The 22,104-nt window shown below is 44.0% G+C and overlaps 1 protein-coding gene across 17 annotated transcripts in view; it reads left to right on the top strand.

Annotated features, from left to right (window-relative positions):
• The window catches only part of BEND7 (BEN domain containing 7), an 83,445-nt gene extending 67,122 nt beyond the window's left edge, over positions 1–16,323 (top strand). For 4 of the 17 annotated variants that reach the window (XM_030941255.1, XM_030941249.1, XM_030941243.1 and 1 more), the window contains 3 exons: positions 5,483–5,602; positions 10,073–10,126; positions 11,670–12,392. In XM_030941255.1, coding sequence (XP_030797115.1) covers positions 5,483–5,602; positions 10,073–10,126; positions 11,670–11,734 — 239 coding nt within the window. In that variant the 3' untranslated portion in view covers positions 11,735–12,392. Of the gene's footprint in view, positions 1–5,482; positions 5,603–10,072 lie in introns of all 17 variants that reach the window. The other 13 variants (XM_030941250.1, XM_030941245.1, XM_030941256.1 and 10 more) reach the window with 11 other exon arrangements.
• Positions 16,324–22,104: the final 5,781 nt, after the last annotated feature.

Raw genomic sequence — 22,104 nt, 5'->3', positions numbered from 1 at the left:
CAGTGCATTAATGCAATACCCCTTTGCACATCATTACTCCTAATGGAACTGTTAGCAGCATAATAGCTTGACCTTTAGCTATAGATTCAGGGAGCAAAAATGCATTCTGTCTCCCCAATACCTCTATTCACATAGCGTATTGACTGTTTGCAGATCAATGCAATGACAGTCTTTTGGCCTTGTCCTTGAGGCCTCACCTGCTATCGTAAGGGAGAGAATAGGATTTCTTCTTCAGTAAGTAAATTCTAGTTAAAAGTCTCTTTTAAGTTTAGACGTAATCCATGAACTAGAGTGTCAATAATGTGCCCGGTGGAAATATTTATTTGTGTAGGCATTTTTTGAAAAGCCTATTGCTGCACCTTCAAAGATCTTAGACACAGACCCAGGAGACAGTGATTTTCTTGGCTTCTTTCTATTGAAACCAAATAAGTTTTCATTGAAACTAGAAAAAAATAACCAGACACAGCTGCCCTTTTAGTGACTGAGAGAGTATTTGAGCTCAAGGTTGGACTAGAAAGGTCTGATCTGAACCCCCTCACGACGTGGGAGCAGAGTCTACAGTCTCCTTTGGCTTATCTTGAACTTGCTTGTCCGCACACACGGGAGTCATTCAATGTGGCATAGTCCAAATCCACTTTGTTAATTTGGAGCCATGACTTTCTAATGTGTGCTAATTTGGACACATGCATTTCGCAACCCGAGAAAAGAGGGGTTGCTATGGAAATTAACTGTATAAATAATGTTACAAGGGGGGAGATGTTTACCTGCTGTGACAGTGGATTCAGTCATTTTTGTAGTACACATTTTTCCATAAACGAATAGGATGCTAAACAGAAATATTTTGTTCTATTTATTAAAACTGGACTTCAAGAACCTTTTGGAAATTATCTGATTAGTAAATGTTCTTGTGGGTATTTGAAGGCAATAAGACCTTGCTTCTTTAAATAGAGCCTATTAATTAAAGACTTCCTGCTAATTCAGATAGACCATTTTCCCTCAATTAGCCTAAATTTGTAAGCTGATGTTTTGCTTCCATTAGAAACAAAACTGGAAAACATGTTGGCTTATTTATCAAATGCTCGAGTTCTTCTTCAGAAAAACACACTATAGTAGGTGCTTTGAGGGAGACAAAAGAGATGAAGACACTGAAGTTGCTTAGAATCTAGTGGCAGAGATTTGAAAGTATGTGCACTCCCAGGGATAGCCTATCCTCTGCACCTCCCCACCTTGCTCTCCCGGTCCCCCCATATCCTACATCGGGCAGCCTGGTTGATTTTCTCCCCAGTCATTAATTCTGCTTTCTAAGCATCACAGCCCCTCTCCCCGGGTGGGGCTCTGATGGATGCTTTCCACTAAGACTTCCTCTTGCTCCCTGGTCCCACTGTCATCCTGATCACTTGTCTGTCCACATGACTGACGGCCTAGCCTATGTAGTGGCTGGATCTCATCCACGGTGACATTCACCTCTACTGCATTTCAGCCCCGTGCTGTTGGCCACACCTTAGCATCCTCACACGCAGCTGCTCCTCAGCTGCTGCTGTATTCTCCAGTATCTCAGGGAACAATTCTTCTAGCTCCATGAGCCCTGCTTGCCAACCCATTGACATCTGCATTCCCTGATCTCTATAGATAGCTCCAAGCCCATGATCCTTTTTCTGTGTTCACGTCCTTCCTAGATTTGGGGGTGGGGGGGGGTGAAGGAGAGGGGAGGAGTGGAGAGGTGAGTCCATTCATGCCCGGTCACGCCTTCAACATCTTCAAGGGCTTATATCCCTGTTCTTCTGCCAAAACTCTCCAGCAAAACCCTGAGCCTAGACCAGCCCTACCATCCGGTGTTCTAAAGGAGCTGCAGGGACTGAGGTGGAAAGCCTGTAGACTCTCAACACGCTGCATAGCCCTACCACGTAGCCCGTCTATGGCTTGGCAGAGGTATTAGTTGTCTGCGGTCTGCTTCCTCTCTGATTCTTCTGAGAGATGATCCCACACCTCCTCTACACCCTCCATCCTCCAGAGCCCCTCACCCCTGAGCTCACTGAGGCCTCAGGAGTGTTTGCTCCAGCCTAGAACCACTTCTGAATCGACCATCTTCCCGTCCTATGGGTTCCGAAGAGGATGTTTCCCTCCTTTTGTTGGAGGCAGCCCCTCCATTTCTATTCCAGATCCATCAGCCCCAGCCCCCTAGGGTGATGCCTTTGACTATCTCCTCCTTCTCTCTGTATCCTGTTCTCTCCTGCCACACCACTGCTCCCTCAGCCTGCACACCACACCCAAGTCCCAGTCTCTCAGTCCTCCTGTCTCCCCTCTTCTTCCACCCTCCCCTCTGGGCCAGGTATCCTGAGAGTGATCACCCTCCCCGGCCCTCGCTGACCTTCAGAGGGCACCAAGCCACCCCTTCTGTCCCTCTTCTGCACTGCAACCTGCTGGTCCCTCCTTTTTATTAGAACCACTCACTGGCCTTCCCACCAGTCTCCCCATCCCTCCTGCCTGTCCAGCCGCGCTTGGGCCCCTTCCTGTGCTCTTCTGCCTCCACCTTCTCTTTGGCAGCCTGGCATTCCCCAGGGCTCCCAACCCAACCTGTGCCCTTTCCACTCTCCGTGTTCTCTCTGGTGGACGTTCTCTCTCTCACTGTTTTGTTTGGTTGGTTGGTTTTGAGTCAGAGTCTTGCTCTGTCGCCCAGGCTGGAATGCAGTGGTGCGATCTCGGCTCCCTGCAACCTCTGTCAGGTTCAAGCGATTCTCCTACCTCTGCCTTCTGAGTAGCTGGGACTGCAGGCACGTGCCACCATGCCCGGCTAGTGTTTTTATTTTTAGTAAAGATGGGGCTTCACCATGTTGGCCAGGCTGGTCTCGAACTCCTAACCTCAAGTGATCCACCCGCCTTGGCCTCCCAGAGTACTGGGATTACAGGAATGACCCGCCATGCCCGGCCTCTCTCACTGTTTTAACCAGCACATGTATGTCTGTGCCTCTTAAACCAGTGTGTTCAGCTTGGCCCCTTCTCGGAACTGTAGATTTCTCTGTCTAAATACACTTGGCCTCCTTGTCTGCAGGTTCCACATCCACAGATTCAACCAGCTACAGATTGAAAATATTCAGAAAAAAAAAAAATTCAATGCAAAAATAAAAAATAATGCAAATAGGCTGGGCGCGCCTCCACTGCTGTTGTATGCTCCAGTATGTCAGGGCACAGTTGCACAAGTTGCTTAAGGTCTCACTCGATTGCCCAGGCTGGAGTGTAATGGTGTGATCATAGCTCACTGCAACCTTGAACTCCTAGCCTCAAGCAATCCTCCTGCCTCAGCCTCCTGAGTAGCTGGAACCACAGGCTTGCACCACCACGCCCAGATTATTGATTGATTGATTGATTGATTGAGACAGGGTCTCACTGTGTTGCCCATGCTGGTCTCAAACTCCCGGCCTCAAGCAACCCTCCCGCCTTAGCCTCCTAAAGTGTTGAAATTACAGGCATGACCCACCATGCCTGGCCTATATCAGGGAGCTGAACATCTGCAGATTCTGGGATCTGCTGGGGGTCCTGGAACCAGGACTGTATCTGCCATCTCCACGTGGGTGCTCCACAAACACCCCAAACTCAGCATGCCCCAAACCAAGCCTGTGATGTCCTTTCAGCTCACACCCTTGCCTTTCTTCTCTAATCACATCATGTGATTAACCAAACAACGGCAGTTCTCTGAGAGGCCCTAGATGCGTCTCTAGCGCAGTCTTTCGCAGTAGCTTCCTGAAGGGGAACTCCCTGCTTCACTCTAGGCTCCCTGAAATGTGTCCACCGTGCTACTGACATTGATCTCGTCGTGCACAATTGGATTGTCGCCATGTAGTTGACAGTAGAGATCACATATAGCTGCTTTTCTCTTTCAAATTATTTCCTTAGGATAAATTTCCAGGAGTAAGATTACCAGTCCAAAGGTATAACAGTTTTATGTCTCCCATTAAATATTACTGATTTCTCAAAAGGGTTTTCCCTGTTTGCACCAACAGTAATGTCTGAATGTGCCAATTTTATCAGTATCAAGTATTAGCTTTCTAACGTTGTTTTTCTAATTTTACTAGGTATAAAGTGTGTTTTGCAGTTCTTTGGTTTACATATTAATTGAACATTTTTCCTAATATTTTTGTTAACTATTTTTTGCCCATTTCTCTATGGGGACTTTCAAGGTTACTCGTTTATGTAAATGAGCTCTTTATCTGACGGGAGATAGTGAACCTTTTCAGTCACATTTAGTACAACTAGCTTTTCTCATTCTGATGAAATACCTTATTTTTCATTCAATAGAAATTTTACCTTTTGCCGTAGCTGAATCTGTCAATATTTTCTTTTGTCTTTTTTTTTTTAAGAGAAACCTTTCAAAACATCGAAATTACCAATATTTTAAATACCAAGGAGGCAATGTGATGTCATGGCCTACCAGATCTTGACCTTATTACGAAGGACAGGTTGAAAAGATGAGTTTCAAGGTGCTCAGGAGTGAGTGTGAGGCGGAAATGTCAACCCTAGCGCCGCGTGTGCGGCCACACACTGTGCACAGCCCTTCCCCCATCATTGTCCCGCCTGCTTTGTGTCCTGCCATGGGGTTCTCCTTAGTTCCCTTTGTGCTTAATCGGGTAGTTCTTTCCTGGGAGCTCATGTGATGTGCAAGGGGTTGACTTGAAGTAGAACTGGAACTTTCATCACGACACAAACTGCATTATTATTTGAGTACTGACTGAGTTAATAGAAATCACCAGGAGAAAGACCATCTTTTCGTGTTAATTTTGCATTCAATTTTGAATTGACAACAAAAAACTGAACTCTTTTAATATATTTGCAAAACCTTGTCATAAGGTCAGTAGACGCTTAGGGAGCATTTTCTTCTCTGCCTATAAGATACATACAGACGGATGTGGAGCCAGTAGGAAGAGCAGCTTCCATGCAAACTACTTAGTGAGTATCGCCAGTTTCATTTTGAAGCACAGTGCATTGGACCTAGCCAGGACCTGTCAATCTCCATCTCTGCCAAAGAAATATAATCCAGATACTGAAGATACAGAACTGACGTCCTTTAGAAATACACTTTTTTTAGGCCGGGCGCAGTGGCTCACGCCTGTAATCCCAGCACTTTGGGAGGCCGAGGCGGGTGGATCACCTGAGGTTGGGGGTTCAAGACCAGCCTGACCAACATGGAGAAACCCCATCTCTACTGAAAATACAAAATTAGCTGGGCCTGGTGGCACATGCCTATAATCCCAGCTACTAGGGAGGCTGAGGCAGAAGAATTACTTGAATCTGGGAGGCGGAGGTTGCGGTGAGCCGAGATCGTGCCATTGCACTCCAGCCTGGGCAACAAGAGTGAAACTCCGCCTCAAAAAAAAAAAAAAAAAAAAAAAAAAGAAATACACTTTTTTTTTCTTTGTAGAATATATATCTGTTTCAGATCTGCATATTTTACTTAAGGTATTCAACAAGATTTTACATTTTCTTTCAGTCTTCACAGAAAAGTACTGTACAGCTCACCATGTGGATAAACTTCCTGGCCCAAGAGACTGGGTACAGATTCTACAGGATCAAATTAAACTGGCCAGAAGAAGGTTAAAAAGAGGCTCAGGTATGACTAAGGTGCAGAAAAAATAATTGGAGAAGCACTTAGGAATTCTTAGACTTTATAAAGTACAATACTTGGCTCTAGGTTATTTCAGTGTCTTGTCTTTTGAAGGAGAGACTGTGCATAATATGCTGTGATTTGCTCTCTTAAAGTCTTATTCAAGTGAATTTTGAAACTCACCTTTGGACTAAATAGTAAAAATTTTGTCAGGCCACTTGCTTTGAATAGTACAAGTGAAAAAGACTGCTAATCTCATTTGTGGTCTAATGCTCTGATATATGAAAACTGGGTCTCTTTGATGGTTTGCTTCTATTTACCTATTGATTTTTATTTGTTTGGATCTGCGTGACTTTATGAAAGTACAAGTTGCTTAAGGTTGAAAAAAAAGAAGAAAAAAAAACTCTTCTACCAGCAACACCACATCAAGTAAAAGGGATTTTAAGTGGGGGCGGGGGGGTGTATGCACACGCGTGCATGCATGGGTTGTGTGTGTGGGTTTTAAATTCTGGGCTTGGAGATTCTGGGATTATTCTTCCAGGAAAAGTGAGCACCAGGGGAATTATGACTGTTCAGATTTGGTCACTGAAGTCTCCGCTTCCCCAGGGTGACGGTGGGGGCCACTTTCCTAGTGAAGAATCCCTGTGTAGTCAGCTTTCTCCCGTCAAATAAGAGTAACTATCTCTAGGAGGCCACACATCTCTAGATAAGATTTTTTAATTTCATATATATTAGTGTAGCCATTATGGAAAGCAGTATGGAGGTTCCAGAAAAATTAAAAATAGTTGGGAGGCTGAGGCAGGAGGATTGCTTGAGCCCAGGAGTTCCAGACCAGCCTGGGCAACATCTCCAGATGTTTTGTGGAGACCCTATCTACACACACACACAAATTAACCTTAAAAATTAGCCAGGCAAGATGGCACGCACCTGTTGTCCCACTGACTTGGGAGGCTAAGATAGGAGGATCACTTGAGCCCAGGAGTTTGAGGCTGCAGTGAGCTGTGATTGGCCACTGCACTGCAGTCTGGGTGACAGAGTGAGACCCTGTTTCTTAAAAAAAAAAAAAAAAAAGTGGGAAAATTCTGTAGAAGGCTTCTCTCAGGGAACCAGAAAGACCTTGCTGGCAGTGGATCATGTGACTAAGAAACACAGTTTAAATGTCGTTCTGGTGCCTTCCCCGTGCTGCACATTTTAGACATAAACACACCTTCTTTTCCTTCTATTGTCAGATGCTGAGACCGATTATTATGAGCTCTCGTCTCTATTCCCTTCCCCTGTCCCACCAGCAAGCAGACAACATGCACCCAGTAGAGATGCGCTGCCACATCCCTCTTCTCTTTCCCACAAGCAGACTGGCCAGGGAACACGTCCCCTAACCATGCCTCATTTCTGTTGATAATTCATATCACAAATGCCCATTTTTCCCCCAGGTTTGCCCACTTCTACAGGATGAGACCCAAGCCACATCCTGCTCCCCACCCCTCCCCTCCTCGAGGAACCTCCACTCACTTGCCCGTTCCTGCCCCTCAGGCATCAGAATATTTGATGTCGGACATTGTAACTTTTGACCACTGGCTTAGATGATCGGCCCAGATACTTGTGATCGGCTCCCTTGGCCCTTCTCTTTCGCGTTCCTAGCAGGTTCTACTAGCAACTGAGAAGTAGAAAGTGGCTGTAAGACAAAACCAACCCTGACAAGCAGACCCAAATGACAGCACAGCAGCAATGACCTGCCAAATGCAGTTTTTCTCCCCATTTTGTCAAATCCTGTTCCACATCATTCTCCTCTAGGGCACCGAAGTGGGGCTCCAGCAAATCGAAACTAGAGCTACTTGTCTAGTAGTAGAAATGTCTAGTAGTAGAAATGTCTACATCATTTCTTTCCATGATGATGGTAGGAACTGAGGGGTCTGGATCAATAATATTACCTGCTCTCATGCTTTTTGTCTTGATAATTTTCAGTCTAAATGATAATACAAACAGTGTCGCATAGAGATTGCACAACTTCAACCTTATTTATCGTATCTAGCTCCATTCCTGGAATGAGGTAGAGACTCTGACTCCACAAGCTAATTGGCTACCGCTAAAGGAAGCCTGCACTGCCTCTGGAAAAAAAAGAAATGCCCCACACAGATTTGAAAGGCCGTTATGCAAATCCAGATAGAAATTCTTCTGGGGCTGTCGTCACATGAGATAATTTTTATTCTGTAACTCCAGTGATTCCTTTCCTGGTGTGCATTTTTATCATTTTCATTAGATGATTTTCTCAGAGCTGAAATCACAATATATCGTGTTAGATCTCAGAGTAAAGATGTCACTGCTGTTAAATGTTTATTGGACTTGCTCAGTCTTTTCCAAATTTACCAACTTGATTGTCACCGGGGAAGAAAGAGTGTGAGCTTGTTGCTGCAGATAGATGTTATAATTAAATTTGAGTAACACAGCAGTGCCTTCATCCTTGACTCTCAGCCCCTATTCATGCAGCTAGCATGTTCTGATTTATATATAATCATCTATATATTTTTTGGTTATATATGTTCTGTTCTTACTAAAGCACATAATTGCATAGGCCTGTTTTTCAAAGAGAGGATAGCTGAATTACAAAAGGAAGATCAGTTTATACCCAAAACTGACCTTGTTATAACTAAATGAAAAGCAAGTATACATGTAAAGAAAGTTGCTAAAATATAAAATGAACTAGAACTAGAAGATTTAAGAAATTAGCTCATAATGATGCTTGTGGTATGTTTGGACTATTAATAGCAAAGAGATGAATAGCCCAGACATTAACCCACTTCATGTCCTTGGCATTGTTACTTACTAGCTGTGTTACCTGGAGTGAGTTTCCTAACCTCTTTCTCACTTTCCTCATTTGTTCAGATGGGCAGAACAACAGACCCACCTTGTAGTTTCCTAAGGGTTCAGTGACACAGTGCATGTCAGGTGCCCAGTGAGCATTGAATAAATGGTGGAGATTATCATTGTTACTATTATTGAAGGATTTTTAAAATCCTAGGCAATGAGAGAACTGCCATGAAGACCATCTGTCTATTCCAACTCACTCAAACCAATTAGAAGAAAATAATGTCTTCTAAATATAAACATAACATATGTTCATTATTTTTCATATATAAAATAATTTCTAAGAGCCATAGAACAAAATTTAAAATACCTAAAGCCTTTCATCCAGAGGGAAACACAGTTAACATTTAGTATGTGCTGTCTTTTCTCTATAAACCTGTTTCCAGAATTTTAATCTCACCATATATCCCATGGTTTGACTGAATATTTTTATGTTATTAAATATTCATCTACAACATCATTTTAGTGGTTGCTAATCTTCCCCAACCTAGATTGGTTTTGCATATTTCGTCCCTTCTCAGTGATTTCTCTTTGTGGTGGACCTAGCAGGTCAGCAGACAAGGGGTCTTTCACTCATGCCAGTGAGTGTTCATCTGAGGACAAGATGTTGGAGGATGAAGGAGATGGGGGAGCCTTACGATGTTTCTAGCCATAGCTAAGCCCTGATTATGTTTAAAGCAACAATAAAAACAAGTACGTAGTACTAGTTTAGGCTTCTACCGACTCAGTGTTACAGCGCGGTGCCAAGGCCGACCTCATTCAACAGCCTCGCAAGGGCTGCCCACACACATTATGCAGTCAGCAGGGGCCTTCCTGTGGGGACCACAGGCCCTGGGCCACGGAGGTCACCACCGAAACTATCCCAGGGGCCATAATGTGATGTTTTCCCGTCTCCACGTGTTACGGGAAACTAACAAGCCCATCCCTTATCAAGAGACACATGAGCACCTTTTTTTTTTTGCATTTAACAGAAGGTTTTTTGTGACTGAAGGATCTACCTTTGGAAAACTCCCAAGGAGATGGATACATTGATCAGAGATGAGCAAAGGTTTGCATTTTAAAACGTAGCAATGGAGAATCTTCTGAAGCAACACCTATTCCTTCTTCATGACCATGTTGGTGCCAGAGTTAGATTGGCAGCTCTAGGATCTCCATCAGTCATCTCCAAAGAAAGGTTCATTCTCAGGATTTCCTAAGCTGCCCCCCCCGCAACCCCAGGAGTGGTTCCGGCGATGCCAAGTGCAATTCTGCAGCAGGAATTCACTGACACGTTCCCCTGATGACCCTATTTCAACAATTCACCCCCCATGCTGGTTCGATATTTAAGCCTCTGTAAATAAGTGCAAATAAACAGAAATCATCAGCAATCAATAGAATGAGGCTGATAAGATTTTTAAAAATTTTAATATGGAAAAGTTGATTTTATATCACCATCATCAAAAAATACTCAAATAACGATATTAACATCTGTAATATGAACCAATGATAGCTGAAAAGGGAAAAGAATGGTGAAAACTTATGCATACTAGAGTTTTTAAAATTACATCACTGTTTTCAGTAGAATGAATGTGCTCCCCGAAACTAATGAGATTTGTATTTTATATTTGTAACCAGCAGAGATCACGGACAGTGATGAAAGACTGGATGGCATTTCTCTACCACCAACAGGTAAATAAAATGCATTTACATTTTCATCACCCCCTGGAAAATACAGCCCACAAAAATATTTGCATTGAAAATGATTTTGACATTAGACATGCAGACAGTTGAGCAAACTGCTTCTGCAGTGGACCCAGGCCCTGGTCATCGGAGCTTCTCAAGGCCCCGTGCTCAGAGATGTTTTTCATATTGAATAGAAAGACATTTTTCTCACACTCTTATTTTCATAAAAATCTCAGAAGAGCAAATCCTAAGAACTAAGTATCACAACATTTTGCCGCCCCAAACCTTTGGACATTACAAAATATTTTTAACATGAAATGAGATTTCACTTTAAAACGGGAACCACTAATTTTGTGTGATCAAATTCATGGCTAGGCTGTCCTCTCCCACCTCCTCCAAATGGCCTTGGAGCCTTTAGCAATCAATCCATGGACTACCCAATGAATACTGTGTTTTAACTGAGCGATTTGAATGAGCCCAGCCATCCGGCGTGAGTGGCACATTCCTAATACCAGGACCAGATCGGCTGAAGACACCCTTCCATGGAAGCAAAAGCTGCACACTGTTGTGTTAAGCCATAGACACAATTCCAACTTCATATTATTTGACTCTCAAGTAATGCTTCTGACCCTGGCTTCCTACCTGTGTATAGGTTCATATCTGAGAGCCAGAGGGGCAGGTGTCTGATCAATGAGCCTTGTGGAAAACAATGTATCCCCTCCATTGGTCACAGGACTCTACTGACTGCCCTCCAAAGGATACCTGAAGATTCTCTGCCCACAAAACCCAGGCACACCCAAAAACTCTCTTACTGAAAAAGCTCAACCGAATGTTTTTTCCTTTAGATTTGGGGTGGTCTGTGTTCATTAAATTCAGCAAACATTAGTGGAGTCTGTAGGCTGTGTAGGAACTAGACTAGGCCGTGTATTCATTGACAGCACGTATCCCAAAATGGCAAGGAAAGCCACGTTCACAGGTGTAGGATGGGTCTGTGCTAGTGAACTTCAGAGCTTCAGAGCAACAGGAAAATTCAGTGGTGTAAGTGACACGTTGCTTTCTCTGCCACTGAGTAGCTAAGCAACAGATCCATGGACAGATAAATGAAATGAGCTACATAGTGCAAAAAGACCTGCCTACATCAAGTTCTTCCCATATAGAGTCATTATATAAAAGAGATTTCTCTTCTTATTTGGCTGTGTTTTCACATTTGTGAATTAAGAGAATTGAAAGACGTGATCTCTGTTGTTCCTTCCCAATTTGTCATTCTCTGACCATCAGGGCACTCTTAGCCTCATTCTTATCAGCCGGGCCCAATCCCAGCAGATCCATGAAATCCTAATCATAATAGACCTGCCCTTCAAAAGGCCCTTCAGGGTAGCACCATGCTGTTCCAGCTGTGCTTCCCAAGCGCCCTCCCACCCCGGGCATCTCCACTGCCTGTCCTCCTGCGTCACGTGACACAGTGAGCTTTTCTTATTTGAAAACCACTCCCCCTTATATTCACCTCCAAGTGGTAAGTATGGAATGCCTTGTATTTTCCTATCTGAAGTTGAAGATACGTTTCCAGTGAGAAAATGGAGCCCAGTGGGTGCCAGAAGAGCTTCGTGGAACTGAAAAAAAATGTCAAGGAATCTGAGAATGAGAAGGAACTTGAGAGATCCTCTAGTCCAATCCCTTCTTTTTATCCAGTCCTTTTATTTTACAGGAAAAAAAGCCTGAGGCCCAGAAACATTAAGTGGCTTTCCCATGGCCTCACAGCTGGTTGACGGCCTGGCCGGAACCCAGGTCCCTCGACTCCCAGCCATGATACCGTGTAGCTTTCTCATACCTAAGCCAAAACCAGCTTTCCTCTGCATGTTTCCTAAAGATCCTAAGAGATGATGGATGTGCTAATCCCTTTAGGAGTCCTCTTCACTGTCTCAATCTTCACAATTAAAATGTTCGTCATCAGTCAGCCCGGTTCACTGCAGCTGAAACTCATTCCTTCCAGTCTATTCTCAAACTTCACCCAAGGCTGTGAGGTCATAATGAAGAAAATAGTATAACACACCTGCAGGTCTTTTCACTAAACTGTTGATAGATATTTGATACAAATCCCTAAGCAGCATGATAAATAAAAACATTTATCATTTAGAAAACAGGAAAAGAGGCCGGGCGCGGTGGCTCACGCCTGTAATCCCAGCACTTTGGGAGGCCAAGGTGGGCGGATCACGAGGTCAGGAGATCGAGACCCTCCTGACTAACACGGTGAAACCCCGTCTCTACTAAAAAATATACAAAAAATTAGCCGGGCGTGGTGGCGGCGCCTGTAGTCCCAGCTACTCTGAAGGCTGAGGCAGGAGAATGGCGTGAACCCAGGAGGTGGAGCTTGCAGTGAGCCCAGATGGCGCCACTGCACTCCAGCCTGGGTGACAAAGCGAGACTCCATCTCAAAAAACAAAAATAAAGAGGAAAAGAAGTATCAGATTGGTGCTCAAATTTTGCAGTAATAAAATTAAGTAATCTTGATAGCATGCCTCTTGATTGCCTCCAAAGTAAAATCCCCATTCTGGTTGGCTTCTTTGAATGCAGTGCTGCTCCTAACAGCCCTCCTCACATGTGCCCTTTAAGAACTCCACCTTTCTTGCGCATGTGGTTTCATCCTTGAACTTGAGCCTCACTCGTCAAAACCACAGGATCGACCAATGGCTCTGATACAGACTCTCATGATCCCATTTGTCTGAGCTAGCAACAGTTAGTTCTTTTTAAAGATTCAGCAATGCTTTTATTACTTTTTTAAGGTATTTTTTCTTCCTTCCAAATGTGTGTGTTTGGGGCAAGGGCAGGGAAAGGGATGTAAATCCTTAAGTGTTTCTATGAACCAGAAGTGACTAGGGTAGGGTTACAGGCAGGTCAAATGACATTTGTTTGGATGCATTACATTGAAGCAAACCTTCTGTTCATCAGGTTTTAACAGAAATGGATTCACCCTCTATAATGCATCCATTTTATTTTCCCTTAACCCTATTCACTAATCCTTTTTGAGCAACTACCAAGAATCAGCCCTGTGTTGGATGCTGGTGTAAAATGCCCTCAGACTAGTGTGAGAGGCAGAAGGAACTACATAAATGCTACTGCGCAGAAGTGTGGAGAGGGCCTGGGGCTCAAGAGAAGCCACCCAGGAGCTGGGGACAATTTGCATTAAAAAAAAAAAAAAAAAAGGTATAGAGAAAGTGAAATCAAAACAGTGCTTTCTAAAATTTAAAATGGAGCTTCCAAATTTGAAATGGGGATGTTCATCTAGACTTAGCAATTATCATAAATTGGCATTTTACATACTTTTCTTTTAAATTAATAAACAAAAGTGTAAGGAAGAACATTTCAATTGCTTTTACCACCCACAGACAACCATTATTAGATGATTTTTCTCAAATGTTTCTTCATTTTGTTTATCTTTACGGTGGAGATCAAACGTGTAAAATTTTGTTTCCTATGTTTTTTTTTTTTTTTAATTTTTACCTAACAAGCATTTTCCCACTGTATGGCAAATCTTCATATGCACTCTTTTAATAGCTGCATGATACTCTGTTTTGCAGGTAAATTATCTTTTAGGCCATTTTCTATGACTGGTCAATGTGTGGATATACTCTAATAGTAACACACATTCATGGCCTTTCTCATAAAAAATCATTACAAATTTCAAATTTCTTCAATTGCTCATGGAGGACAACTAACGCCTTGGCTAAAAACTTAGCAACTTAACTGTGAAACACAGACACCTCCCCAGTAAATTCTTTACTTGTCCAGAACGCCCACCTCCAGCCATGTCACAGAAGCATGTACAACTCTTCCTTAGAGAAGTGGCTCTCCGCCTTCATTTTCTTGTCTCTGTTGTAGGTAATATATTTGACACCAGGAGAGAAAACACGGAGGATACAGAACCAGGTTTCACTGCCTAGACTTTGATTTTAGTGACATTGTTCAGTGGCATATGTAACTTCCATTTGAAATTCCACAAAGATCCACATAACATTTCAGGTGCCTGCAAAGTGTGGGTGTTCTGTGAAGTTTACCTGTCATGTTTGAATAGTTTCATATACTTTCTTTGTAATGTGTGATAACCAAGCCTCCAATCTGGTATAAGATTTTTAAAATCACTTTTAGAGTTGATTTGTTACCCTTTAAAAGTCCAGCATTTGATTTAGTTAGTTCATTGTCCATTATAAAGAAGTGGTTCGCTCTTCCCTGTTTTCATTCAAAACCTCAGTGTGAATATAGAGCTTTGAAACGTATTTATTTTAATGTAAACTGCTTAGATGCAAATATAAAGGAGCATGGCTCTTTCCAGTACTGAGAGAGCAGTTGTGAAGGCCAAAATTAATTAGACCTTCATCATTTTAGAAGATGAAAAAGCTGTTTTGGGAGACAGGATAGCTCTGACCTATTAGATGAAATCATTCATGACATCGGTACCCCCCAAATAGCCATTTGTAACTGAGTAAGTACCAATGACCTATGAGTTCTTAGGAAAGAAAAACCTTTCCCCTAAGTTGCATCAACACAATGACAAAATAACTAATTAAAAGGTGAGAAAATCAATCAGTTATCTACATGATACCTAACAGCCATTTTAACAGATGGTCTTAACTGAGAGGTACCGGGCTTTGGCACCATGTGGCAACTGGCTAAAAATGTACTTAATATTATATCGTTTATTTGGTTCCTAGTATACTTGCCCTCTGCTTTATATAGAACTAATATATGAAAATCTGGATTTATTTTAAAAAGATATATTGCCCCGAAGGTATTTGTTTTATAGAAATATTTACCTCCAGATTTCTTTCTCTAATAAGATGGTGAATTTAAAACACTATGTTATTTAGAAACACTGCATCTACACTTCATTTATTGTATAAAGCAAATTGCATTGAATCTTTGCCACTTGATCCAAAGGCCAAAAATTGGCATGAAACCAATTTTGACTACAGCTCACCAAACCCAGGGTTCACACCTGTCCACCAGCAGTTCCAATGCCTTCCCCTAGCCCTGGATTTAGCAAAGCACAGAATGTTAAGAGCTAAAAGTTACTGTAGAGGCTACTCAGTCCCACCCCTCATTCTGCAGGTGAGGAAACTGAGGATGAATGAGGGTAAGTGGTTGCCCAGAGCCTGTTAACCCCTCTGTGGCCGGGGCCCTGCCTAGAACCCGAATTTCCTGACTACCCTGTCCAAGGTACTCCTGTCACATCACACTGAAACGCTAAACCTAGAGATAGGAGGGGGGCTCTGGGAAAAATCCCTATTCCACCAAAGACCAGCCAGTCATCAAAGATGAGAGAAGGCATCCCTGTACTGTGACAAAAAGCTGGCTTTATGTGTGGCTTGTGGAGTCAGTCTAACTACTAGGCAAGTTACGTCTCGTATATGTGTGGTTTCTTTTTCTTTTTTTGCGGAGCTACAACGAAGGTCTGGAGAAATTATTTCCATCATACCTTTTCATTAGCCTTTTTCCATTTCTGGCCCGTAAGTAATCCCTTTCCTGAAAACAGTCCCTTTGTTTTATCAAGTGGTCTGATGTACTGCGAACTGCGGCTCTTGTGTTTTTTGCACCATGGGTTTTAAAATCTGTCCTGTGCCTCCCACAAGGAGATATTACCCAAGGGAAGGGAAAAGATTAATTAGTGACCTTTCGCTCTGTTAGGATGAGTATGTTGCTGGTAAAGGCAGAAACGCTAACTTCCAAATGTGGTCTGTTAGAGATTCGCTGGGAGCCTTCGGAAGCACTGCCTTCCAAGGGAGGGCCACGGCCTGGAGTATTCAGCACTTGAGGATGGGCGGGGCTTGTTCAACCCAAAGATATGTGCAATGAATGGATCCACACATTGGAAATACGTATCAAAACTGCAACAGTAAAATCATATTTTGTAAATTAAAATTGTGTTTACTTACTGTGACTACTGTTCAGACTTTATTCAGAAATCCTTTTTATAGGCTTTCTTAGCAAAAAAAAATCCATATCTATGGATAACATCTCAATCTTCTGTATATATGTTTTATTAATATGTAAATATTTAGATTTTTTTAAATTACTATGTTCTTTAAAAAAGAATTCAATGCAAGCCTGGTTGTGAAAATGGTGTATAACATTGTCTTGTGATACCAATTCCCAAGATGCTCTTTATGTCTGATCTGGAAGAATACAATAAATTACTTTAATTGAGCATGCGTGCGGATCTTTCCTGTGTGCCGGTCTTCCTGTGTTTATGAAGAGAAGTCAGTGCTGTTCATTAATTAAAAGGTATTATTAATACTCTGATGATCTCCCACAGAAGTTATATCTCCTGATGAAGTTAATTTTAAAAAATAAAGAAATCACCTAGATTGCTGCCAGAGTGAAAGCCTTCAGACGCTGGAAAGGCAGTATCTGGCTGTTAGATCAATGGCTACAGCAAGTCCCACAGAAGCACTTGAGCGTTAAGTACTGACATGCTTGAAGCCTAATTTTAAATGAATTAGGTAGCTTTATAATCTTCACTTAAAAGGTTAAGCCCTGCTTCTATGGAAACAACACATCACACGGACAAATCAATCTTCTCCGATGCAGAGCGGCTGCAGCCGCAGAATCGCTCGCTTCCCCTCTTTGAACACAGGGGGGCGCCACTCCTCGCCGGGCACCTGCCCCCGCCACCTCCCGCGGGCGTGCTCCGCCCCCTGCTCTGAGCGGGCCTCACCCGCGGGCTGGAATGCAGCTCCATCGCAGGTTCAATTCAGGGTCTGACTCTGGGCCCCTGGTTTTAGAGGGGCCTGGGACAGCTGTGAGGAGAGGCGGGCGAGTAGGGGCAGGAGTTGCTGTCTAGGAAGGCACCCGCACCTGGGCAGGGAGCCTCAGGGAGAGCTGTTGCAAAAACATGCGGACTCCAGCCCCTGAGTCTTGCAGGCGTCCATGCTGCTCTGAAGCCAGGGAGTCAGGCTCCAGTCCTCGCCTCCACCCTGATGCCCCCAGCTTCCTGGGGTCCCTTGTGTCAGGCCCCCACGTCATATCTTTTGGCCCAAGGCCTCTAGGATGCCCTTGATCCCACAGGGCTGGCAGGGATGAGTGTTTTATAGGTATCCTGGCAGAATAGCCCAAAGACCTCTCTAACCCAATGGCCAGGGGACCCCATTTCGCCACAGGAGGCTCCCCTGGAAGACGCTTGCACACTTGCCTCAGTTGTCACCTCTCCTATCCTCCATCCCCCAAACCCCCCTCCCCAAGGATCTGAGGACACAGCTGGCTCATTTCCCAGCAGCACCCGAGTTCAGCTGCACCATTTTATTAAACACCAACTGGGCAGACACTGTGGGTGTTCAGGGCGACCGGTTTCAGAGAAAAGAGGGCGAGATGGGAGGCAGGGGCACGTCCTGGCACTAAACCGTGCCAGGCTTGCACTATCCCGAGGGGCTGGGATGACGTGGGCAGCCGCGGAGCATCTGAAGGGAAAGGTCTTGATGTGAGTCCTATCTTAGGTCGATCCGCCTGGCTGAAGCAGGGAGCATTCGCAGGAGGGGGCGGGCTGAAGACACGGGATCCCAGGAACCCACAAAGTCACGCCTGAGAAAGAATCAGCCCAGGCTGGAGGAGGGAGAATGTGACAAAGCTGACACCAGGTTTCTGGCTGGGGAACCAGGGTGGGTGTCACTAAGATAAGGAACACAGGGTGTGACGATTTGGAGGAGACAGGTGAGTAACTCCATTCATTCATTCATTCATTCCACAGGTACTTGTGGTGGGCCCTGCACTGTTCTGCCAGGTGGGAGTGCAGCGGTGACCCAAAGTCCCTAGTCTTGCAGAACTCGCCTCAGACAATGTCACAAGTAAACGAACAGATGGCGGAACCCTGGGAGGAGCTGCATCTTGTGCTCCTGAGCAATCTTACCAAAGAGAGAGCTGAAACAGGAGCTTTCTCCCAAACCAGCCAAGACTTCAAGCACCATTCATTCCTCATAACTCAGGTCTCAGCTACACGTCATCATCCAAAAAGGATTCGCAACTTTCCCAAGCCAGGCTCAACCAAGTCACGGTCTCTGACCCTTCACGTCTCTTGCCTCTCTCTGAAATTATCTTGCGTATTCCTGTGTGTGTTTATCACCCATCTTTCCACTGGAATCTAAGCCTTGTGATGTCAAGCTGTTAATATTTCAGGCCCTGGTGAAAACATGTTCAGAATGCCCTCTCTCCTCTTTGTCCAGCAAAAGCAGACTGGTTAAAGTTGGACCTGAGGTTTCCATGAATACGCAACCGAGTCGTTCTGACTACAGTGAGTCCTGGCCTCCCAGTGCTGCCAGTTACCCGAAGTGACTCCCCTTCTCCCATCAGCCCAAACCCAGAGCCTTTATCACAGAACCCAAGATTGAGGGGAGGGTCAGGCATGCTGGACAGTGGCCGTATCATGGGATGGATCAGGAGCCTTTTACAGCGCTCTCCTTTCCCCTGTATCCCATTGTCTTAGATCACGTGGACTTGCCTTTTCCCATAATACCGCCCCTTCACCGCTCTTCATAATTGTAGAAATTGTGTCAATAGATCGACCAAAGAGATGCACATTGTGCTCCATGAGAATTTAATAAATGTTAGTGATTCAAAGCAACTTGAATTTACACAGATCAACTCCTGTTATGTTTTGTAACCTCAAACACATGAAATTGATTATCCCCCCTAAAGTAATACATACAGATATGTGTGTATATACATATTTGTTTATTTCTATTTTGTTATCGGTGAAATTAAAAAGAATGTTTAAATGAATCACAGTAAAAAAAAAGAAAAAACAACAATATTCTGGCCAGGCACTGTGGCTCACACCTGTAATGCCAGCACTTTGGGAGGCTGAGGTGGGCGGATCACAAGGTCAGGAGTTCGAGACTAGCCTGACCAACATGGTGAAACGCTGTCTCTACTAAAAAGACAAAATTAACCAGGCGTGGTGGTGGGCGCCTGTAATCCCAGCTATTCAGGACACTGAGGCAGGAGAATTGCTTGAACCCGGGAGGCAGAGGATGCAGTGAGCCGAAATCATGCCACTGCACTCCAGCCTGGATGACAGAGTGAGACTCCATCTCAAAAAAAAAAAAAAAAAAAAAGAACATTCTAGAAATGGAGCTTGGAGTGCCCCACATGCTTTACACACATTGATATTCCAACAGACCAGATAGTTAAAGGCCTTTTTAATTGTTTTATTTTTGGCCACTTTGGACTGTTCACTGAAACATGGAAAGACATTTTAAACCTGAACTTTGAAACTAAGCTACTTTATCATTCCTTTCAAATGCTTTCCAAAAGTGAAGCTGATACAAGCATGATCAAGGGAGGAGTGGTCGGAAACCAGCTGTCTAGACTTCCTTTTGTGCGTATCCTCCAACATGGTGCTAAGACATTCAAAACATGAAGCGCCCTCCCCGCAAACATGGAGTGAAAAACAATTTTACATGGGAAGTTAAGCATCCTGAATTGTTTCACTGAAGTGGTGACCCAGTTGCATGTTCAGTTAGAAAAACTATTTTCTGCTATACCCTAGCAATGCAGGGAGAAAGAGAACACATTAAAATAGAGGACACTTACTCTGTGTATTATCAAATTAAGTACCCTCCAAAAATTATGTATTTCTAACAACTGGACAGAGAACATCGGAAGTGACTCAATCAACAACACCCAGGCTAACCCCGCCTCTGGTGACACACACAGTAACGGTGCTCTGTCCTTCTGGGAAATATTTCACTAGTGTGAAACTATACCACCTTCTCCCCCTCCTGCCTCTCACTGATGCTTCCTAGAACACCAACCGATAGCCACAGACAGCTTTGACTCTTGTTAAGATTTTGTGTTTGTTTCTGTCGTCATACCATACGGTGTTCCCGTGCGTTTGTCCTTCCTATCTGCCCCCATTAATGTTGCCTGGCAACATTAACCACAGCCCGTTCCTCCCATGCCTTGCCCCTGTGGGATCGGTTCACTAGTCATGGCACAGTGGACTTATTTTAAATGTCCGACTGACTCCCGGACACTGGCTGGACCCTAACTGCTAGCCAGAAGCCTGCATGCACCATGACCCTGTCGTTATGATAGCATACAACTTTAGAAAGTGAACACTCTCTGGCCGGGTGTGGTGGCTCATGCCTGTAATCCCAGCACTTTGGGAGACTGAGGCAGGGGGGAATCACAAGATCAGGAGTTCAAGGACAGCCTGGCCAAGATAGTGAAACCACGTCTCTACTAAAACTAAAAAAAATTAGCCAGGCACAGTGGCAGGTGCCTGTAATCCCAGCTACTTGGGAGGCTGAGGCAGGAGAATTGCTTGAACCTGAGCAGCAGAGGTTACAGTGAGCTGAGATGGCGCCATTGCACTCCAGCCTGCGCGAGAGTGAGACTCCGTCTCAAAAAAAAAGAAGAGAAAAGAAAGTGAGCACTCTCAAAGACCAAGAGACAACTTTTGATTGGAAAGTACCCAGTGACTTTGGGGGTAGGAATGAGGAGGAGGTGGAAGCTGGCGAAATTAGTCGAAGCCATTGGAAAGACAATGCAGGTGTGTTCGTCCATTTCTCACACTGCTATAAAGAAATACCCAAGACTGGGTAATTTATAAAGGAAAGAGGTTTCATTGACTCACAGTTCCACGTGGCTGGGGAGACCTCAGGAAACGTACAGTTATGTCAAAAAGTGAAGGAGAAGCAAGCACCTTCTTCACAAGGTGACAGGAAACAGAAAACGAAGGAGGAACTGCCAAACAGAAAACCATCAGATCTCGTGAGAACTCACTATCACGAGAACGGTTGGGGGAAACCACCCCCATGATCCAACCACCTCCCATCAGGTCCCTCCCTTGACACGTGGGAATTACAGTTCAAAATGAGATTTGAGTGGGGACACAGAGTCAAACCAAATCAGCAGGAGAAACCCCCCCTAAAAAAAAATGCTTTAAGAAATGTGAGAGAGTGGCTGAGCGCAGTGGCTCAAGCCTCTAATTGCAGTGCCTTGAGAGGCCAAAGTAGGAGGACTGCTTCAGGCCAGGAGTTCAAGACTAGCCTGAGCAGCATAGTGAGACATCCATTTCTTTCTTTTTTTTTTTTTTTTTTTTTTTTTTTTTTTGAGACAGATTCTCACTCTGTCAACCAACCTGGAGTGCAGTGGCATGATCTTGGCTCACTGCAACCTCTTCATCTCAGGTCCAAGCAAGTCTTCTGCCTCAGCCTCCCAAGTAGCTGGGATTACAGGCGTGTAACACCACACCTGGCTAATTTTTGTATTTTTAGTAGAAATGGAGTGTCACCATGTTGGCCAGGCTGGTCTCAAACTGTTGACCTCAGGTGATCCGCCTGCCTCAGCCTCCCAAAGTGCTGGGATTATAGGCATGAGCTGCTGCGCCCGGCCAAAAACCCATTTCTTTAAAAAAAAAAAAATTGCTGGTGGTGGTGTGAGCCCACAGTCCCAGCAACTTGGGAAACTGAGACAGACGGATCCCTTGAGCACAGGAGGTTGAGACTGCAGTGAGCTATGATTATAACACTGCACTCCAGCCTGGGTGACTGAGTGAGATCGTCTCAAAAAAAAAAAAAAAAATCTCTACATAGGTGCTGCTTTTGCATTGAGAAGGGAAAGTTTATTTTTAATATATACTAGTATAGAAGAATATTGAATGGCATAGAGGAATGTTCATGATATACTTACTGTTAAATAGTATGTTTTGCCTGCTCATATTTAATTTCGAAACACTTATTTTTATGAAGTTAGTTGTGATTGTAACTACAAACACAGACTAATTGCAGCATCCAAAAGCTATGTACCAATAGCTGCCTACAGCTTTAAAAAGGTATAGACAATGTGTTAATTAACCAGCGCCTGATCACTTTTTTTTTTTTTTTTTTGAGACAGAGTCTTGCTTTGTTGCCCAGGCTGGAGTGCAGTGGCGCGATCTCGGCTCACTGTAACCTCCGCCTCCCAGGTTCAAGCGATTCTCCTGCCTCAGCCTCCTG

The sequence above is a fragment of the Rhinopithecus roxellana genome, chromosome 11 (assembly GCF_007565055.1).
Source record: "Rhinopithecus roxellana isolate Shanxi Qingling chromosome 11, ASM756505v1, whole genome shotgun sequence".
Lineage (NCBI taxonomy): Eukaryota > Metazoa > Chordata > Mammalia > Primates > Cercopithecidae > Rhinopithecus > Rhinopithecus roxellana.
This window is presented reverse-complemented; position numbering and strand designations above follow the sequence as displayed.